The sequence below is a fragment of the Thamnophis elegans genome, chromosome 3, assembly GCF_009769535.1.
Source record: "Thamnophis elegans isolate rThaEle1 chromosome 3, rThaEle1.pri, whole genome shotgun sequence".
Lineage (NCBI taxonomy): Eukaryota > Metazoa > Chordata > Lepidosauria > Squamata > Colubridae > Thamnophis > Thamnophis elegans.
Genome location: NC_045543.1, coordinates 30,612,819 through 30,635,824, shown reverse-complemented (window position 1 = coordinate 30,635,824; position 23,006 = coordinate 30,612,819). Strand labels below are relative to the sequence as shown.

The following is a 23,006-nucleotide window of genomic DNA, read 5'->3' as shown; positions in this document are numbered from 1 at the left end:
TCTGTGAGAGAATATTCCTAAGAACAGCGGTTCTCAACCTGTGGGTCACAACCCCTTTGGGGTCACAGGGGTCGCCTAAGAGTCTTGAGTGTGACTCTTCCACAACCCGCGCGCCCTGACCCCATGCTGGTGCTGGCTGGGAAGCCGTGGCTGCCGCCGGCAATGGAGCCATGACACTTGACCGGCGGAGGCTGCGGCGCTGCCAGGCGTTTCTGCTGGGTAAACTGCTCTCACTTTCGGGCACCTGCCTCTGCTACAGCCTGCTGCTCCTCTGTTGCGCCCCCCCAGAAACCCCCCACCGCTGCCCCTGCCCACAAGAAACTTCTGCAGACCCGGGCAGTGGGAGCAACCGGGCCAAGGTGATGGTGGCCAAGCGGCTCCTGCACGAGCTGATTGTGGCCATCAAGAAGGGCGATACCTGAGCCGTGCTGGAGTTCATCTGTGGCCACCTGGGCGTGCGCGCCCTCGGCACCGAGCCCCACTTTTTCGACCAGTACTACGAGCGGGGCCTGGATTGGTACAGATGAGGCAGCTCAGTGGAGCTCGGGAACCGGCTGCCACGGAGAACGGGCAAGGGGAGAGCTGCCCAGCAGCCCCTGCCCATTGCGCCAGGTCGCCTGGCTGTGGCACTCTGCTTTCTGTTGGGGCCGGAGCGTTGGAACTTTGCAGCGCTGCTCCACGTCTCAGGCTCCCCCACAACCCGTCAGCTCACCTGAGTGCCTGTCCTGTGCACCCCATGCGCTTTCCCAGATGCTCCTGCTCTCCCTCTATCCCGGGTTTCCCGGCTGAGACTTCCTTTGGGTGACCCCCTCCTCCTCTTTCTCCTCTCGCAACCTGCTGGCCAGCTGTGGTGGGGCCGGGAGGGTGCGCACACATGGGGAGACCCCCCACAAGCGAGCACCAAAGCGCAGCAAAGTGAGGCAGCTGGCTGCTCGCTCAAGGAAGGTCTTAACAGGGCACAAAAGGATGTGGCTTCTTTCCTGCACTAAGGCTCCAGCCATGACCTTGCTCTGTCCTCCATGTCTTTGGCCGAGTGCGGAGAGCACAAACTTAAACCTGAAGTGCAGGAAGCGAAGGCTAATTGGCGAATGTGGTGCAAAGGGAGGTACAGGGCTGCTTTCTCCTGCACTGAGGCTCTGGCGTCCCTTCTCCTTTTCCCTCTCCTTCTCCTCTCATGTGAGGGGAGGGATGACACAGCAAGGCCAGGGGATTGAGAGGGGGAGGGTCACCTGAAGGGAGGCCTCCACCATGGCTGGCGATTGTTCCTCAGCAGAGAGAGAGAGAGAAGGGGAGAGAGGGAGAAAGAGAAAGATGGGGAGAGGGAGGGAGAGACAGGAGGGAGGGAGAAAGAGATGGGGTGAGAGAGGGAGAGAAATGAGGGGGAGGAAGGGAGAGATAGATAAAGAGATTAGGGAGGGAGGGAGAGGAAGATATGGAGGGAGAAAGAGAGAGATGGGAGAGGGTGAAGTGTGTGTGTGTGTATTTCCCATAGAAAAGAAAACAGCCACAAAACCTGGGAAGGGGTTGCCAGGGGGAGTCAAGTGACTCGGTGGGAGTGAGTAACATCAATTTGGCCATGCCCACTCAGGTTTTGTGGCTCCCGGTGTTTTGTTTTCTCTGGGAAACAGACCCAAGTGGCTCTTTGAGTGTTTAAGATTGCAGACCCCTGGCCTAAGACCATTGGAAAACACATATTTTCGTTAGTATTAGGAACCGAGACACTGGTTCCCATGGTTGGGGTCACCATAACATGAGGAACTGTATTAAAGGGTCGCGGCATTGGGAAGGTTGAGAACCACTGCCTTAGAAGCAAGACATCTAATCTAAATAATCATTAATACCTGAGATGATGTACTATAAGCATTCTTTTGTTCTATGATGACAAATTAATTGCTGCCAACTCCTCTTTTATATGTTTTACCTGTTTGCGAGCATCTGCATCAGCTGCATCTTCTATGTATGTATCATCTGCATTATGATCCTCAAGCTCCTTCTCTGCATTTTCTGGTAGAACAATTTCAAAGTCGTTCTTTGGAGCAGGAAGACCCATCAATCCTAGACGCAAATTTTCACGGGATTCTCTTTCCTACAAAATGTTAAAAGAACTTAATAAAGGCAATATAAGAAAAAAATTGCTTTCCTAAAATCAAATATCTTTTTTTCTCTGGAAGAATGATTGAAATCATTTTCAGGTCTCAGGTAATCAAAAAATATGAAAGATTCACAATACAATACACTTCTTAATTAAACAAACCACATTTTATAATATTTCTTTTTTGGTTTCTTTTTTTCCTTGCCTTTATTTTTACAAGTAGGTAGCGAATATATATAATACTCTTTCCTCCTCCTGTTTTCCGCACAACCACTCTGTGAGGTGGATTGGGCTGAGAGTGACTTGCCCAAAGTCACCCAGCTGGTTTTTATGGCTAATATGGGACTTGAACTCATGGTCTCCCACTTTCTAGCTTGGTGCCTCAACCACCAGGGTAAGATTGTAACTGGGTGTGTTTGTTCAGTTTGTTCTCAAGTGCTAATATTGCAAAGTTTAAAATATGTTTATTCTTTTTCAATCACAATTTCTTGCAATATTACTACCGTGTTTCCCCGAAAATACGACATATCCTGATAATAAGGCCATGCCACATTTTTTGGGTGGACAAAAATGTAAGCCCTCCCCCCAAAATAAGCCCCCTAGACAACCACCACCCTTCCGGCCGGGCAGAGCGCCGCTCACGGACCTAGCAGTATTCCGAAGGCGCCAAGCTGCAGGAACGAGGTGGGGGGCAACGGTTCGTGTTGCTTGGTGCCTTTGGGATACCGCTAGGTCGGTGAGTGGCACTATGCCCAGCTGGAGAGGGGGGTTGCCGGGCAGCTGCTCTTTTGCGAGCTGGCTCCTGAAGAGCCAGGTGCAGCCTCAAAGTCGAACAGCTGTGTTGCTCTGTTGCAGCAGCACTACACAGCAGCCATGAGGTGACCATGCTCACGAGCGCCACCCGACAACCCCCCTTTCCAGCTGGGCACAATGCCCACAAAGGGTATCGCCCAGCCGCGACAGTGCCCGTTTGCAGCCCTCCAGCTCCCGCATCGTGGCGCCTTCGGAAAGTCCCTAGGTCAGTGAATGGGGCTCTGCATGGCTGGAGAGGGGGACTGTGCGAGCGGCTTTTCCATCCCCGCTCGCGTGACTCCCAGGCTCACGATGCCTTTGCCTAACTCTCCCTGCAGAGCTAGGGCATCTCCGCTGCCGCCCGCCGTATGGCTTTTTCTGTGTCTTTCAAAGCACGGAGGTCGAGTCTTCCGGCAGTTGCTGCTCTGGGAGTATGCTCTATGGTTGTACGCTCTGCCAGCAGCAAGCCCATAACCATAGGGCGTACTCCCAGAGTGGCAACTGCCGGAAAATTCGACCTCCATGCTTTGGAAGACGCAGAAAAAGCCATGAGGCGGGCGGCGACGGCAGCGGAGATGCCCCGGCTCTGCAGGGAGAGTTAGGCAAAGGCATTGTGAGCCTGGGAGTTGCGCGAGCGGGGAGTCGAAAATCCGCTCGCGCAATCCCCCTCTCCAGCCATGCAGAGCCCCATTCACTGACCTAGGGGCTTTCCGAAGGGAGCTGGAGGGCTGCGAATGGGCACTCACGCGGCTTGGTGATACCCCTAGGTCAGTGAATGGCAGGAGCCCACTCACAAGGGAGCAGCTGCCCGGCAATCCCAAAACAATAAGCCCTCCCCTGATAATAAGGCCCAAGCCATATTTTGTGGATCAAAAGAAAATAAGACCCTGTCTTATTTTCGGGAAAACACAGCAGGTTCCTAGCAACCTCTTTTCATCTTTTTCCTTCCACAATGATGATGAATCACTGCAGCTTGCAAAAGTCAATGATAATAATTTCCTAGTCAATCTTAGGGTCAGAAGGAGCACTGGGAAATCACCGAGATGCTCCCATCTCTAACTCTGCTCACCACAGTTGCAATAAACAATGATGGATCATGTCATTTTTGTTGTACTTAATTGAAAACCTTGGAATTAGTCTTGGCTGAATTTTATGATGAGAGTTTCAGTTCTCTTTTCCTGTCTTCTGAAGGAGACTTAAAATTTTATTCTCATTTTCTGGACAGTTAAATTATCCCACCAAAAATAACATTTGCAAATTATCTTGCAAAGATCTGTTAAGAATCCTTTCCACAGATTCATTTAAATACTGTACATATAAATTCTGCAGTATAACAAAGGAAAAAGGAGGCATTGAAGTTTTCACACAAAATTGTGAATTCTTGGGTACAGGCTTCCAACTAGCTATGAATCTACAGGATGGTCCTCATTACACACAGGAAAGCTCAGTGTGTTCCGTTCTTCCTCTAAAGCATGTTATCATACCAATGTGGCCATTCTGGGACTAGGCTTGCAATTTTTCACAAACACATCATCCAAAATTAGAAGTCAGATTTGATGTTTCAAATAGGAATTGTACTTCAAATACAGCAGTCCAAAGGTGTAAAAGAATTCTAAAAATTAAAATTAAGCTTTATTTATAGAAGAAAATCCTCAGTTGATGTTCCATTGTTCTGTTTTGGGAACCATTTTTTTAAAGTAGATGTGATTATAGAAAAAGCTTTCCAACTCTGCAATGTCACTAGGAACCTATTACTTAATACAAGATTCTTGAATAATTTTGAAAAATATTTCAACATTGCTCTTTTATGGCTTTTATCTTCTAATTATTATATTATAGTGTTCAGAAATTCCTCATCATTTAATCACAAGCACAGTTTTTAAGCCAGCTCTCAAACTAACATGGATTTTTATAAGAGTTAAAGTTCAACCAAGAGGAAAGTTATCAAGCGATCCTCTAAGTTGCTAATAAACCTCAAATCCTTCCATGTACTCTGCCATTCTTTTTTCTCCCGAGAGATAGGAAAAACAGAATCACATTATATACTTTCCTCCAAATTTCTGATATAAAAGTACCTAAATAGCAAAGCTGGAGATGGAAGTGTTTTAACATTCCCAATGCTGTTTAGGTCATCAATGCAATTAACTCGTTAGGTAATTCATTCTCCCAATATCACTATTTTATTTTATATTTTAGTAAAAACAAAAGAAAAATTATATTCCTAATGTGGATGAATCCAGTCATTAACCTTGGTGGTTAATACTACTGCTTTAAAAGATACACACTGAATCTGTCTTGCTATGAAGTTTCAAACTAAATCCTATTGGATTTACAATTTTGTGAGCTTCATCTAATGAAATATGATATTACATTAGAAATAATATATTGCATGTTACGTATATTAAGATATTTTCTTACCTACCATATGTTTTGTGTAGGATGGATCACTATAATCTGCCATCCCCTCCTCAGGATTAATATTTAGCTTATCCCGCAATGGAGTTCTGCCTGGTGTCACTCCTATTACTGGCTTGGGGGTCATTCCACTATGAGGAGTCAGACTTTCAGCTCCATGACTAGGAGTCCTAGAAAAATACAAAATTGGAAGAATGTGTCAGTTCTCAGGCAATGTCTAAACCACTTAAATATATTCATCACAGCATTTGCTAATATGACTGTGTTTTTAAGTTTTGAATCAGCAGCTAACAAAACTATAAGGGCATTGATAAGAGATGGCAGAAAAGGAATTTTGTTTGATGAACAAAGTAGATGAGATTGGGCAGACATAGTAAACAAAAGATTTGGGGGGAAAAAACCAGCCGTTCTATCTTGGGTATATTAGAGACAGTCCCCTGTTAACCAATCAATAAGCCCATTACTCCACACATAACAACTTCTCTGAATCACAATCCTTATCTTTAAATAAATCTTGAATCTCAAGAAACCAATTTACAGCCTTTTCAAAAATATATCTCTTAATACTTCTATCTTGAATGGTTGAACATACTCTTGTATCTTGTTGAGTTTCATATTTCTGTGGACTCTGCATATTTCTCTGACTTGCTGATGTTGAATTTTCACTCAGATTATATTTGAAAATAAAGACTTCAATTTTGTTTTGTATTAGAGGAGCTTTCTGTGTGTGCATACTGCATGTTTTCGAACTTGGTTGCCAGTGATTTTTAGGTTGCATTTAAATGCAGATTTTGCTCGTTTATACAGATTGGTGCCTGTGAATGTAGTATTTTTGTCTGTTTTTGCTACTGAGATATTACTATTTATTCATACAACTAAACAGAAACTTTTCTTTTCTTTGGTTATAAGGCAAGCAAAAATGTGTAATAATAACAATTACAATAATGTGTTGTAATAATAGTAAACCAGCCATAATTCTAATGGTTTCTGCCACACTATACCAAAAAATTTGGACACTCCCGCACATTGATAAATTTCCCATCTATCAAATACCAAAGGCCACCCTGCATCCATACATGTACTATACTGATACATTGTGGCATCTTACTTGATGTGTATGAAAGTCATCACCACCTACAGAACTGGCAGTTGTGATTTCACATTGTTGTGTATATAATAATAAAGCATGAATTGTACTGAAAGATAACAGGTTTCTTGTTCTTTTTTGAACTTGTTTAACATATACATTACATTAGATTAAAATTGTGCCTAGGAGCCAAACCAGCATAAAAGTTAGCCAAGGGTTATTCTTGATATTTCAAAATATTTTTGAAAACATTAAAAAAAATCTATGAGCTGCTTACTCTTATAGCTGAGGTAAAAAAAAACAACCACAAAGGAACAAGAAACTCTTTTCAGGGTCCCATCAAATCTATGCATGTAAACCTCAACATGTTTTGAACAGAATTCAGAATATTAGCATTATCTCAAATTTTGTTTTACCATAATGAGCCAATTTAGAATGTTCTAAACAAGCATTGCAGGAAAGTTATTCTGTTCTTACCTAAATTGAGGACACTTTTGTATTTCACATGTACCTTAATTTTCTTTGTAATGATCCTTAAGAATACAATTCTGAATATGAAAAGTACCACTTCACCATTACTGGATGCTTCAGTGATGTTGTTCAATACACTGAACCACAACTACTTTTCCATTCAAATTTCCTCTGTGTAAAGGAGCCATATTTGTTAAGAGGCTTCTGGAAATTGTCTTAGGAATCAACCTAATCAGCCAAGCAGAAAATGTCCTTCATTTTTGGCAGGAAAATCTAAAATACTCTTCTCAACAACTCAAGAATCTAATTTACCTGAAGGGAGTGGAAAGCACGGTATTTGGTGTCTGAACAACTTGTCTCTGAGGTGTTATTCCAGAGAAATCACTTTCATGTAAGGGTGTATTAAGACCACCTTTTAAGGGGGTATCAACATTTGTAAGTGCCATTAAATTCTGAGCTTCCTGTAGGGAAGACATACAAAGTATATAATAAACATTTTTCAAAATCATAAAATTACAATAACAATTGTAAAACAACAACAATTATACACAGAGAATTACCAACAGATATCTAATGTCTCTTAACAAGGAATTACAGTCTTTACCACCATCTAAATGTTTTAAATTAGAGTTCATTTTGGCTACAAAAAAACCCCAAACTTTTTTACCCTTATACTTGAGCTGCTTCTCTCTTTCTCTCCCCTCCCCCCTTCATCCTCTGGATAGGTTTGGGATGTCCCCACTCCTCAAAAGGAGGACATACCAAAATTGTTTCCATGAAGCCACAATAATTATCTATCAATATATAGAAACCGAATAAAAATGTAAACAATTATCTGCTGCCATTTACTTCATGGTAGGCAGAATAGTAATGGAAGTTTCAGGACAATTTGAATCAGTGTTTGTTTAGGCATTACCTGTAGGATTCTGTCCTGTGCAGCAGGTGTTTTAGGTGTTCGAAGGGCAATGCTGTTGTTGGTTACATTGTATTCTGATAAGAGTGTGCTGGAAGCAGAATTTGTAATTCCAGATTCTTCTGCTGTTTGGCGAGCAATTTCACTTGCTTGACCAACTTTAACTACTTCCTCCAGTTCTGTATCTGAAATCTTAAATAAAGAGCAAATGAAATAAGAAACAATATTGCATGTTTGTAATATAGACTGGCGACAGTTAGTAATAATTCCAACTTTAACCTCAGAAAAAAATTGTATGTTATGAAAGAAGTCAGTGCTTGTGCTGCATATTCCACCTAGAGGCAATGAAGAACAAAACCCTCAATTGGTTTAGTCATAGATGATTCTTTTTTTCATACAGCTTATACAGATGAGGTACTTGTCTCTTCAGTTAACAGTTGATGAAAATAAAGTTTTTCATCTTTAAGACTGCACTGTAACCACAAAATATATTTAACAAATTTTAAATTAAATCTAATAAAAGTCCAAGCTCCTTAACAAGCAAAATATAGAAAGTCTGCATATGCCGTGCCTCTTTGCCTCATCACCTATGAATACAACTACTATTCATTTAAAAATGTTAAGAATATCTTCTCACACCAAATGGTAACCTCAGCAATCCCAACATCTGGAACAGTAATATTGAGTGCCAATAAATTATATGCAAAATATTTCTCAGAAAAAAACTCCTGTACTCTGTAAATTTTATAAACAATGAGAGGTGAAAAAAGGAACTATAAAATGAATCCATGACAATAAGAAAATAAAGGGGAAAGATTTGCCTAATGATCTGAAGGACAAAATGGTGTTATCTAAGCTAACCAGATCACCTGTCTTCCTGTCACTTTTCCCAATCTCTTAATAATACAGCCATACAGTATAGTCTTTATTGTCATTGTACAAAATAAATACAACAAAATTGATTATTTTAGTTATAATGACGTTTAGAAGGTAAACCATGGCATTAACAAGGAGAAAAGATAACTGGAAGTGAGGAAAACTATGGAAAACAAGGTCAAGACAGATAACACTTAGAAATAATACATTAAACAGTAACATTTATTCTAATACACAATCTCTTATCCATATATTACTAAAACTCTTGTCATTCCTTTAAATGGGAGAAATTATACCTTATAAGGCAATAATTTTTGAACTAAGACATCTCAAATGGGGTAACCTATGGAAATTAGCCCACTTGAGATATCTAGGAACTATGACTTCTGAGGGAATGAAATTCTTCAGTGCTACTTCTTCATTTTCAATGTTCCATGATAGTTTCCCAGGCTATCTTACAATCTCTCAGTAGTAGTAATGTATTTACCTGGTGAGAAGGGGAGATTTCCAATGCTCCTTGCCAGATTCCCACAAAGAAACTCCATGGGAAAGCTGGTGGGAAGCTAGAAATCACACCTATTCCCACTGCTTTTTTGCTAGCACTTGGTCATTCTGTTTCTTCGTTTAGGTAAGGATATGTCTCTGAAATGATAACTCAAGGGGATGTTTGTTGTCTAGTTCTTAAAAGAACCATTGCCTTTATAGTTCTACTTTCATTATCTCACTACCTCTGACCACATGGATTACACACACATAGACACAAAGGGACAGACTGATTTACATAAACTGATATAAGGAACTGCATCACAATTTATATGTTTGTTATTGCAGCCTCCAATACTAAATGAAATACAATTTGTGCTTCTACTGATGAGCATTCTGTTTCAATTCTTAAACAAACTTGGAAGACTTTTTTTTCACACCAATAGAAGAACCGCTAGCGGTAATACCAAGCAATGTACCTGAGGAGCTGGAAGCACCAGTTTACTTCTTTTTTTAGTGAATTCTGAAACACCACTAGTCTGAAGAATTGCTGATGGTAAATCAGATTCTTTTTTCCGTTTCAGCTGTTGCTTATCTTTTTTTCGCTCTCTTCCTTCTTTTTCCCTAAAACGTAAAAAAAAAAGTGAATTAAATACAAGGGTTTTGCAAAGATCATCTGACATACTTCAGAACTGGATAGGAAAAGATTAAATTGATAGAAGGATTATTGTTCATAGGAGCTATCATATTCCAAATTTCAATGAATCCAGTTGTTTGCAAATCCTTTTACAATCTTGGTTATTAGCATGTATTATATTTTATTTCTCATCAAAATGAAATGAGAGCAACATCACATGACCCTAGTGACAGCAATCTTGGATATGTCCCAGTTGCTGTTGTAATTTCAGTACCACACGGGTCAAATGGGCAGAAATGGGGAGTCTCAGGCAAACAAACTGGCAGAAGTGGGTGTTCAAGTGCCATGGGCAGGCACTATTAAGTGCAGGTGGGCAAAAAAGCAGTGAGGATGAGACCAACTTCCAACTTTCTGCTAACTTCCGGGTTGACTCTGTTTGTGGAAAGCAGGTAGGAAATATTGGAAAATGCAATCATGTGTCTGTGACTCATTGCAACATCATAACTGCAGGTGGGTGCCAAGCACCTGGACTGAAACAACTGGAATTCTGAGGACAGGTTGAAAAAAAACCCTCGTTCGCCATCACTGTAACTTTGATATGCTGCTCACTGCTAGTGCTGCTCTAAAGATAGGGGGGAAAGGGAGAGAGTGGAAGAAGATGGAGAAGGCAAGGTAAATCAGCACTGGGTACCTAAGCAGGAGCAAAAGGGAGATGATAGGAACAGTGTAAAAGTATATAAAAGAGAGAGGAGGGGTGAGATTTAGAATGATGGAGAAGAGTAGAAAAAAAGTGGGGTGAAAAGAGAGGGAAACCAGACAAAGGGCAAAGAGAAAGACAGGGGAGGAAAAGGAAAGGAGAGAGAACATGCTTTGTTGCTCTTTTTCTCCTGGGCTCCTTCCTGCTCTACCCTGCCCTGCCTTTCCTGCCTCCAGGCCACCACTGTTTCTAAGCAGTTGCACAAGTGGAGATTTAATATGCTTAGTTTTTGGCAGGGAGGTTTTCAGCACCAGAGCCCAGAGGCAGCCAGAATGGAGAGGCAGCAGTAAAATGCACAAATGCCTCTCCACCACAGTAAGCACTGATTTCCTGGCAAAGCCAGTAGAGAAGTTTATAAATGGCAATCATATAATCACAATTGGTTTCAAGTGTGAACTGGTTCCCAAGTGCTCAAATATGTTGTTGCCATTTTTTCCAGAAAGATTTAGCACTGATAAAGATGGTTAAAAGTCTAAGATCAAAATGATTTTTTTTCAAAAGATTAATTTATTATTTTAGAGCTGCCACAAATGGGAGCACAAATAGAGGGCAGCCCTTTCAGATATCTTTTGAAGAAGTTGTACAAAATATAGTTATGCTATGTTTACAAGAAGATAAAAATGAGTGATTAACCCTAAAAAAAAATCCAGCACAAGTGCTTTATTATTGCTTTCAAATTATAGGGATTAGCAAATGCCAGGGGCTAGAAATAGTTTTAAAATAGTCAAGAGAAAAAGTGTTATATCATTATCTATATGCAAAAATAATATTATTCCCATTCTTCTACAATCCTCATGTTTTCCTAAACAACTAGAAACCCTCAGGAGATAAATGGCTGCTCTTGCTGTGTGAAGAGAAACATTTACAACTAGAACAACATCAATGTTTAAGTTTTGTGAGGGCCTCAGACAGAATTTGAAATACGATTTTGCTCCATGTAATACTTTAATCCAAATTCTACTTACGATCTCAGTTCCCCTTCCAAATCTTGTTGTCTTAGTTTCCTAAAATCTGCATCCAGTGCCTGATAGTTTTCTTCTGATGTATCATAAAAACCAGGAGCAGGTTTCTTCTCAAATGGGATTTCAGCATTGTAATCTACTCCTCTTTTCTTTTTTCTTTTTTTCTGGATCTCAATTCCTGCAGCTCGGAGTTCTCTCCTCTTTTGTAGAGCAGCAAGACGCCTGAGGAATAAAATCAAATTTGAAGTGAATGTTAAAGGCAATATATAACATAGGGAATAGGTATAGAATATCTATACCTTTTTAAAAAAAAAAAAAACCCTCAAATCTCCAGTCAATTGTTGAATTTTAAAAGACAAAAGATTTTTGTGAAATAAGTTATTAAAAACTCTAGGTTTAAATTCAATATTTCAAATATGTGATTGGTTCTACTAGCTTTATCACAATTATGAAGTTTTGAAACATGCACGCCAACTTTAATGACAAGATTCAGTAGATGTATTTTATTTCATATACAGAATCTGGTAATTTCAAACTAAAGTTTCTCACATGTTCCAAATATGTACAATGATAAACTACAATGATTTTCCCATCCACTCTGAAAACATAAGAAACCAGTAAGACAAGTTCAAGAGTTGCATATTATCTAGGATCAAATTAACTCTTTCATTACAATTAACAGTGTTTCCAACATATTTCAGACTTTTCTCATAAATGTACAAGGCTACTTAAATATTGTATGTGAGCTAGGTCTCTATAACTAAGCTATTATTTAAAACTCCGGGTTTAGTATGTTTTGTGTGAACCTAATCAGTCAATGGGATGCGCTATCAGACTTCAGTACTGGTTTCTCAAAATCAAATTCAACATTCCAGCCATTAAATGTAATTAATTACATAATGTTCAAACTTATGGTGCTTTATCACATTAAACTAGCAATTTGGCTTTACCACAAATAAATGGAAGATAAACATAATACTGCTGAGCTAAAATCCCATCTCAATTTTACTTATCTTTAACGATTTAGCATCAATTACTCAAATTATCAAATTAGCAAAAAGTGAATCAGATCAAAGAAGGAGATGGAGTCTGTTCATCTAAATTCAAATGTATTAGGAGCTGCAAGGAGTTAGTCTTAGAACCCATCACATAGATTTGCTATGTATACAAAACAAATCCTGAAAAACCCAAGCTACCTATGCCAAACTGGAGCATGAAAACTTTGTTATCATTAAGGTAATCATAACAAAGATTATGATTCTAAATAAGATTAGAAGCAACAAGAGTTCAATCAAAGTACTTGAGATGTAGGCTGTTATCTACCTGGCTTCTTCCAACTGCTTCTCTCTTGCTTTCCTTTTGGCTTTCTTTCCCTGAGTGTTAGCCAACCGAGCTCTAGCTTCTGAAAGCATCTCAAGTTCATCTGCAAAACAAATATACCATTCATTCATTTACAAATGGGCAACACAGGATAGGAAAGCCTTTCAAAAGTTTAAAAAAACCTATAGATTAATACAAATTCTACTTATGTCTCATTATGAACTCATTTAGCTTGACACAATTCTTAACTTATATCCACTATAGCTTTATATTCAAGGGAAAAATTTTAACTCTGTATTAAAGAATAATTTCAGTTTGCTTCTACATTACTGAGGCTAGGATCTCAGAATGAAAATTTTCAGGCATAAAAGATCTGCAAGCACCATTTTCTACAACAGTCTACATTCAAGTTCTCCTTTCTAATTTGTTACGCTTAGTATTTTGACAACATTCAGAAAACTGCATTGCAAGGCTGCTGGCAACATCACACACATGAATTAGAGAAGCTACTGTAAACTATAATCTAAAATGTACCCAGCATCATTGGATAAGATCATGTATTTGCTCAAACAATTTTGAGGCTGCCCAACTCCTTGATGAGTTTGGATGGCTTATATATAAAAACAGACCAATAAATTTAAATGTAAGTGAAGAGATCCTGGCCAACCAAAAAAGCAATACACCTACTATAGGTATATGTAACAAATGGGTACTCTAAGACCACCATATCACACAGTCTGGAAGAACAACGATGTTTTCAACAGTTTTCCTAAATGCGTCTCTGGGAGGATACTGTTCTAGAGGATCGCCATTGCAATAGAATTGGAATGTTTCCTGGATACCATAAGGAGACCTTGTTTGAATAGAACTAGAATACAACCATCCTGCTTGGTCTTACTGGGATGGGCAGAAACAAATGAAGATAAACAATTCCTTAGATAGCCAGATGCTCTGCCATGAACAGCTTTAAATGTAATAATTAGCAACCTGAAGTGCTTCTGGAAGCTGACTGGTAACTAGAACAACTGATGAAGCAGTGAGATTGTGTGAGCATAATATACCAATACTGCCTTTGTGTGTCATTCTGGACCAGCTTAGCTTCTGAATGGTCTGCAAGGGCAGTTCTATATACAACTCTGTATATAATTCAATCATAAGGTGATTGAATGACTTGAATGACTGCCTGAAGAGCCCCCAGTCCAGTAAAAATGCAACTGGCACACTAGATGTTCCTGTGCAAAAAGCTTTTTTGGTCACAGCTGCCACATGCTCTTTGAATAAGTACTGGAGATTCCAAGACTATCATTAAATTGCCCCCGAGTCATGATGTATAAGTAACCATGAACTGATGAATGAAATCACCTAACAGTTTTATGCAGTGTTAAACAGAATGGGAGGAACCATCAAACCCTGTAGCATTCTGCAAGTATAGGATGATATGTATGATCTCTCCTTATCTGTCAACACTGAATAAAACTTTCTGGGTCTAACACGAAGGTGACCAAGCTAACATTCTGTTAATTTGGTGACTGGAGAACCCCATTCATTTTTTTTCATTTTGGGACTTTGGGAATCAGAAAATCAAACTCACTTTAGCTTATTTCATAAGGCCTTGACATTTCAACTAGATCTGTCTAGTTACAGTCCAATTCCTCACAATGGCCTGGTAGATGGTCCTGTAACCCATTCTCCCTAATAAGACTCAGATAGTTTTAAACAGGGCAGCTATCAGCAGACATAAAAAAGGGAAATGATGTTTTGTCACCATGATGTAATCCCTAACATGGATTCTTAGTCATGGTGTTTATTCACTCTGTAAGAGTGGATTGTGCGCACACATGCAGCTTGAGTCAGAGGCACACACAAACGGAATGCACATGTGCAATCAGTGAACCAGTAGTGACGGTAAGTGCAACCCAGCACAGACTCCAAGTATCCTAACACTAACGCTAACTGTATTTCCCAGAGATCCTTCAAAAACAATGAGCATATTAGGATATGCATAGGGAGAAAGTCACATTTAGGGGCAACCCACGCCAAGGCCATTATTATCAGCCCATTCTATGTTTATAAGAGAAAGACACTCTCAAGTCTAGCTTTACCAACCTTCTTTTTTCCCCCTCCCTCTTGTAAATAAAACTATCATACTATTGATTTAATGAAGTAAGTGAATAGCACAAGCATTAATTTAAAAACATAAAACACAAAAAGAAAATTACTTAGGGACTGCTTTGACCAAAGGGAGACATAATTTGAAAAAAAAATTCAAGCATACCCTCATCCATATCAATAGGATCTGGTCTCGCTGGCTTAGTTTCTGGGTTTGGATCAATTTCTCCAGGTTTAAGTTTTCTAGGATCATCAGCAGTTTCTTCCTCATTGTCCCTTTGAGCAGCTTTATCTCTACCAAGATAATACCAAAAACAGCTCAAAGATAAGAAAACATCACTGCTAAGAAAATTACATAATTTAATAATCACTGCAATTTCCAGAATGCCATAAGAAAAAGAATCAAAGCAAAAGTTTAGGAATAGTATAATTCCTACTCAAAGTTTTTCTTCAATACATTTAGGCCATTTCTATAGAAGGAAGTCTTCCAATATCTAAGAATCTATTCTCCCATTACAATGACAAATTACTTACAATAAAAATTCATAATGCTCCAAACACTGGGCAGCTGTTCGTCCAATAATTGGTGCAATAGTTCTCCACTGAGTTGGCATAAGTTTGGCCAAATGGAGCAATTTCTCTTCTTCCTCTCGTGACCATTCTGTCTTCTTAATACTTGGGTCCAGCCATTCATACCTTATTCAAAATGAAAATGTTGTTGCTTAACAGTAAATTTCTATCAAATATAAGAATACATTAAAAATATCAGCCCTGACCTTCAGTATTAAGAAATAAATTTCTTGCTTAGTTTTCTTTTGTATATTTTTTTATAATGCCATGTATTACTGGCATTAGTTTAATCCCAAAACTATTTTTCTTGTAGAAGTAATTAACTTTTAGAAGGTTTCTGCCTTCTAAATTTCTCACCAACATTTACTTTAAAATTACATGAAATTACATTACCATCTGGCTTTGCATTGTTTTGCTGATTTTCTGTGCAACAAAGAGGCAATACGAGACCACTGGTTTTTGCCATATTTCATTACAGCTGCTTTAAGAATTTCATCCTTAAAAGAAAAGAAGAGTTTTGTTTATTACAGTATTTATTTAATATATTTTGTTTTCAGTTCCAATCAAATTCTTTTGTAAAAATGGAGCTAGGATTTCACGAAAAGTCAATTTTGTTCCCTTTCATAACCCACACCCTTTTCTTTCCCCCTTCCTCCCTTAATATAAGAACAAAAGATTAAATAAAATTGAAAATGAAAGATTTGGGATTGTTTACTAAGAATCACGAGGAAGGTGAGCTGGACATTGTATGGACAACCATGTTCCAGTAGATCAAACTGATGGAGCAGACTTCTGTGATGGCTCTTTATTAGAATGTTCAGGTACAGTTATGGCTATTGTTAATAGACACGTTCCTCTATGACTGCCAAATACAACTGAATATACAACTAGCTAAATGCTTTTCAACCCTGACAGGTTGATGATGTGTTCTGCCAAGTTTGAGAAACACTGAACAACCAATTTGCTTCTTATTTAACTGAATGCATTATCTGTGTGAAAATGAATTCCAAAATACTTTTTGCAATTTACCTGCCTTTTCTTTATAGACAATTTTGACAAGATAATGCAAAATGCCAGGTATGTACTGCTTTGCCTCCATTATAGATAGTTCTCAATTTACAATGATTCATTCATTGACCATTTAACGTTGCAATGGCACTGAAAAAAGTGATTTATGAACGTTTTTCACACTTATAATAGTTGCAGCATCCTGAAGGTCACATGATCAAAATGCAAATGACATGTATGTATGACAGTTGCATTGTCCCAGAGTCATGTGATCAACATTTGTAACTTTCCCAGCTGGCTTCCAATAAGCAAAGTCAATGGGGGAACACTCCTCACTTAACAACCAGAAGATTCACTTAAGATCTGGAGTGATTTGCTTAACTGTGGCAAAAATGTTCATAAAATGGGGCAAAAATCATTTGTATTAGTTAGCAACGGAAATGTTGGGCTCCCTTGTGGTGATAAGTCAAGAACTATATATTTAAAACAAATCTTTGGAAAAGCATGAACAGAATTGACATAATTAAGTTTTCATTCCAAATTATGCAATTGTTTAATGTTCGCTCACATATTCCATTCATATTCATGGAACAGCAAGAATGTACTAAGGATACAAACATTCAAATGATGGCTAGATGGCAGCAAACACATTGAGAAAATTCTCTGCCACATCGAATAGATTTTTGCAATCCAGCTACAATATCCCTAGCTGAACATTCATATAAATTTGTACTTCAGGCTCACATTTTCCCTCTTTCAGAAAAGAACTATCATGGAATTGGCTTCAGTCTTTCTAAGAGCCCTGGCCACGTTTAGTGAAACTGAAGTGAAGATCCACGGGTTTCCTATCATGCATTAACATCTGGCCAACAGTTAGAACATACAAGATGGCCAATTTGAAACAACCATCAAAAATGGTTCAAAATCTTATTAGCACTTATATGAGAGAGAAAACTATGGGAGAACAGAAAACTATTCCTTGACTCCAGTCAGTCCGAAAATTCAGAAGACTAAAGTATCTGGTCCTCAATGACGGATCCAGATTGGATCCTAAAAGTAAAGGCTCCCCTCGCACATATGTGCTTGTCTGTTTCAAAGGCTGTCCGAAGACGTCTTCGTGGTCATGTGGCCGGCATGACTAAATGCTGAAGGCGCACGGAACGCTGTTACCTTCCCACCAAAGGTGGTTCCTATTTTTCTATTTGCATTTTACGTGCTTTCGAACTGCTAGGTTGGCAGAAGCTTGATTGGATGCTGCACTTAGGTATATTTGATTTGTATCTACAGGAGCTAAAGATCGTTTTCCCTTCTCCTGCCTCCCCCCACAACACAAATCCTATGACGTAGGTTAGGGAGAAAGGCCAAAGTCACCCAGGAGACTTCAGTGGACCAGAGCCAGCGCTTCCTACTCCTTGTCCAACTTATTAGTACGCTACCTGTCATTGAGATCGGAGACGAAGCTCCAGTCCCCAATACAGAGAAGCAAACAGACCCCTGATTTAGCTTCGCTTGTTAGTACACTTGTAGATACTTATTTGGAGTCATGGGAGAGCAAGATATAAGCTTCCATGGCGACGTAGCAGCAGTAATAATACTACTAATAATACTACTAATAACAAGCAGCCGCTAGCCAGATCCATTTTCTCTTCCACGCAAGCTCAGGTCCTTTTGCGCATGCGCTTGTCCGCCGCCATGTCCATAACCGCAGAGGCCCTACATAGAAAGAGAGCAACTCTGCCCCGAAAAAGGTTGGGAAACCGTGAGAACGTTACCTCTGTATTCCGCCACACGCCCCCTTTTATCATGATCCGCGGCATCTTGACGGTGGGCGAGTAAAGCTCCGCAAAGGGAGACAAACAGTAACAGCGAAAAACGCAAGCCCCCAACGACTCGAGAAGAGCTGGGAAAACTTGCACAGGCGCACTCTTGCCAAGTGAACGCCTCCTTCGAGGACTCTCCAGCAAGACTCGGGATTGGGCAAGGGGAAGCCCCGCCCACGTGTGGGCGGGGACGGGGTTCCTTCCCGGTTCATGCGTGCGTGTTAAGAAAGGCGGGATAGTTTCTCTTTGCACTGAAGGCTTCACGGAAGCTGGACGGCTTTTCACACGACGGTGTCGATTAATCTACGAATTCCACGGTGCTGCTTCTTTCTCTCCAGAACATAATCCTCTCAGTGCTGATTTATGCATAGGAATTTAATTTGTTTGGATTTGCCTTACTGCTATGCGGGAGCCCAACACCAACATTTCTGCTCTGTAGATTTCCTTTTTTAAGTTTTGTTTGTCCTCATTTCTCTCTCTCTGCGTGTGCGTGAAACACTTCGGGCATCGCATAAAGTCCGAATCAAAAGTGAAAATAGACCAACGTCTCCCGCACGCAGGACTACCCCCCCCCCCCGCGCAGTCCTTCCCAGTTGCGCTAAGTCCCTTCAGGGTCCCTCCGACTTCAAAGAAACCCTCTCGGCTCTGCTCAAGAGCTGGGACCCGAGCTCCTCAACCGCGGGCGAAGCGTCCCTCCCGTCGGAAGCCGTGGAGAGGTGCCACTTCGCGCCTGCAGTGCCCACATGCCTATTTGGGGAGCTTAATCCCAAGAGTGTTCAAAGCTTGAAAAGCGAGCGGGAGCGATTGGCGGTTCTCTTTCGTGCCTCCGATTCGTGGTAGCGGAGGAACTGGCGTCCCTGCCACGAGAAGGGAAGTGGCGAAGAGGGATTGGCCTCCTCCTTCCTCCTGTTTCAGCTTGGAGAGACCCCTCTCTAGAGGTTGAGTAAGCGGCCTCCAGTTGGACCAAGCGTGATTTACCAGCTCCTGAGTAATGTCATCAAAAACAGGAACGGGGTTCTTTCAATATGCCTTATATAGCGACGCAAAAAGAGAGAGAGAGATAGATGGGGGGGAGAGGGAGGGAGGGAGGGACAGAGAGAGGGAGAGAGAATAAAACGTTGCACCTTCTGACTCTCCATCAACCAGAAAAGACATTAATAGATTCCCTTAGGATGAGAGCTGCAGTGTCCCACTGTCAAGACACACAACAGGGACTTTGTTAGCACCAAATAATAAAACCTAATGCAAACTTAATCAGATTCTCACCAAAAAGGCAAAAGAGGTTGAAGGAGTCAAAAGGCACATAACTTTCACTTGGCAGATTCATAGATGGAAATGAAGCTGCAATAAACAGCCCAGGAAGAATAGAAGATCGGTAAATTATTTGAATGGGAAATGAATTTTTTCACAGCCATTAATTTAGTTAGTTGCTTGAAAGTGGACCCTTGCTTCGGTTTCAGGGGAATTATTTGAGGTTGTATCCTCTCCCCATCATTGCAGAAGGAATTACAATAGAATAAGCAAGAAACAATAGGGAATGATGTGTAGTGCACTCGGAAGTGCAAGTGCATTCCTTTCAGTATTTAGTCCCCACCGTATATTTGTCATTGTGTCTTAGTGGCTCTCTTGTAATCGCTTCCTCTCCTATCCATCTGCATATACACTGTCTGCAAGGGAGGCAAAAAGAAAAAAGAAAAGAAACAAAGAGGCCAGGTAGAGGATAAGCACAGTGAATCTAATGGCAATCACAAGACTGAAGGAAGCTTCAATGTTTATAAATGCAGGCATTGGTCATAAATCTGTTTTCCAGCACCATGGTAATTTCAAACAATTGCTGGTTGAGGCAGTTTGTAAACAAGAATGACCTGTACAAACATTAATTCTCTTCTTTTTAATCATCCTGGCACTAGAATGAACAATCCAAAGGGCAGGGCAGCAGGGAAAAGGGAAGTACAGGGGCAGTCATATAATTTACCATTTAGCGACTGCTTCACTTAACAGCAGAGCTGCTGGTCACAATTGTTGCCTATTGAAGACTACCTATAATGGAGACTGGAAGCCTACTCCTTGTCTTTTGTCAGAAATTCAAAACAGTTGTATGTATTTCATACAAGCATTAATGTTTAGAAGCCAAATTGTTTACATTTATTAAGGGATGGCAGGATAGAAGTGATTTTCTGTTATTTTGTTGGAGTATTAAAGTGCTTGAACTCAAAATAAAGACAGTGAATTTTGTGTCACATATTCCATTTTTTTCATTGTTTCAATTATTTACCTGTAAAATGAACTATCAGGAATGCGTACTTTAATACCCAAAAGATACATAGATGCCTTAAGAAGAATTATTTTTATAATCTACTTTGCAGCCTGTTAAACTGTTTCTGAAATAAATACAAAGCACTGATAAGTTTAAGAACAGAAACTAAACTTTAATTATAGTAATAATACTTCTATAAGCCATGTGAAAGCTTATGAAGATCTCCAAAATTATGAGCATGCCAAAATGCATGGGTACTTGAGAGACCGCCTACTGCCAATTACCTCCACTAGACCGATACGATCGCATAGATTAGGCCTCCTCCGAATTCCATCATCTAGCCAGTGTAGACTGGCAATTACCCAGAGGAGAGCCTTCTCGATGGCTGCTCCGACCCTCTGGAACGAACTCCCCGTGGAGATTCGGACCCTCACCACCCTCCAGTCCTTCCGCCCCGCCCTAAAGATCTGGCTGTCCCAGCTGGCCTGCGGTTAAGACTCTAACCCCACTCGAATTTGTGTGGCTGTTGTGTTTTTTAATATGTTGTATTGTCTGTATGTTGGAAATTGTTTGTCCTCCCCCCCCCTTTTTTGAACTGTGAGCCGCCCTGAGTCCCCCCAGGGAAAAGGGCGGCATACAAATAAAGGGAAAAATGAAAAAAAAAGAGGAAATATTTCCCTTTTGGCTACAGCAACAAAAAGTTTCTTACAAGTACTTTGTGACATATTCTTAAATCATGCAGTTTCTTCCATATTTATATATTTGCTCACTGAGATTTATTAAGCCAATATTCATGAATTAATGTATTGTAAAGCAAAGGCAACTGAGCCCTATTCAATAAATAATGATTTAAAATTTCATATTATCATAACTTGTGTTAAGTGATACATCTCTTCTGTGTTGAAGAACTCCTAAAGACTTCTGGTAATTGGTTTCTTACAGATAATGGTATAGACCGTTGGCTTACCTGATCATATGCTTTGGCATGTCCCATGCTTGGATTCTCCAAGCGGTGCACAGGAGAAAGACTGTTGCTTACCTGAACAGTCGTTCTATGTGCGCCATGGAAGAATCCAAGCATGGATTTAACTTTTGTCCAATAGCCTTGTGACTGAGTTAGAAAATAGCAATAGCAATAGCAGTTCGACTTATATACCGCTTCATAGGGCTTTCAGCCCTCTCTAAGCGGTTTACAGAGTCAGCACACAGTCTGGGTCCTCATTTTACCCACCTTGGAAGGATGGAAGGCTGAGTCAACCCTGAACCGGTGAGATTTGAACCGCCAAACTGCAGATAACAGTCAGCTGAAGTGGCTGCAGTACAGCACTCTAACCACTGCGCCACCTCAGCTCTTGGCCATGCCCCTTCTAGCTGGTACAGCCCAGTTTTGTATGAAGGGACAGCCGATTTGAGAGGTGTAAATAAGGTAAGTTCTGAAAAATACAACTTGAAAGGTAAGCCATTCCCCGAGACCCCGAGCTGAACTGTCAAGGGTGGGGTTAGATTCTCCTGCGGCACACATAGAATGACCGTTCAGGTAAGCCAACAGTCTTTCTCCTGTGTGCCGCTTGAAGAATCCAAGCATGGGACATCTAAGGATCTAAGGGCGGATACTGGAACCGTCCGTGGTCTCAGGAACCTTGATGACTCTCTGCAGTACATATCGCCCAACAGATATCTCAGCGGAAGCAAGCACGTCAAATTTATAATGTTTGATGAAGGGCAACGGTGATGACCAAGTTGCCACTCTGCATATCTCCTCAATCAAAGCTTATGTGGTGGTGGTAGCCGCACTCTGTGTGGAATGGACCATGATCCATCTGGGCACTGGTCTGGACTGGATTTCATAGGCCTGAGAAATGCAGGCCCTTAACCAACACCCCACGGTGTTAGATGTCACCTTCTGATCCATGGTTGTTGGTTGAAAGGAGATGAATGATGATTCTGTTTTCCTGACAGCTGCTGTTCACCTGATATACTGGCATAGGGCCCTTCTCACATCTATGTGGTGCCACCTTCTTTTGCGAGGATGTTGTGGTCATGGACAGAAGTTAGGGAGAATAATCTCCTGGGCCCTGTGAAACCACGAGTTGATTTTGGGTAGGAAAGCTGAATCCAGCCATAAAATAACACTGTCTGCATGAAAAATGCAGAGGTCTTAGCATACCAAAAGGGTCGCCAACTCTGATACTCTGCAGGCCGAAGTGATGGCCACTAGGAAGACAGTTTTGAGCATTAAGTCTCAGACTGATGGTACGTATTGGCTCAAATGGAGCTCCTGTGAGAGCCTGAAGTATGACAGGTAACTCCCAGGTGGGAAAACAATGCACTGGTGGTGGCCTGAGATTCGTCGCACTTTTCAAAAAGGCTTAGACTCGGACTCGGGGATGTGACAGACTCCGACACCCTTTCACAAGAATTATGGTAGAAAGGGCTG

General features: G+C 40.6%; 1 protein-coding gene across 1 annotated transcript in view; it reads right to left on the bottom strand.

Annotated features, from left to right (window-relative positions):
* CDC5L (cell division cycle 5 like) overlaps positions 1-18,435 on the bottom strand; it is a 28,955-nt gene extending 10,520 nt beyond the window's left edge. Inside the window, exons 1-11 of the mRNA XM_032213151.1 lie at positions 18,265-18,435; positions 15,878-15,981; positions 15,449-15,610; positions 15,081-15,208; positions 12,809-12,908; positions 11,489-11,707; positions 9,609-9,753; positions 7,774-7,962; positions 7,170-7,318; positions 5,307-5,469; positions 1,922-2,086 (exon numbers count right to left, since the gene is read on the bottom strand). Coding sequence (XP_032069042.1) covers positions 1,922-2,086; positions 5,307-5,469; positions 7,170-7,318; positions 7,774-7,962; positions 9,609-9,753; positions 11,489-11,707; positions 12,809-12,908; positions 15,081-15,208; positions 15,449-15,610; positions 15,878-15,981; positions 18,265-18,309 — 1,569 coding nt within the window. The 5' untranslated portion in view covers positions 18,310-18,435. The remainder of the gene's footprint in view (positions 1-1,921; positions 2,087-5,306; positions 5,470-7,169; positions 7,319-7,773; positions 7,963-9,608; positions 9,754-11,488; positions 11,708-12,808; positions 12,909-15,080; positions 15,209-15,448; positions 15,611-15,877; positions 15,982-18,264) is intronic.
* Positions 18,436-23,006: the final 4,571 nt, after the last annotated feature.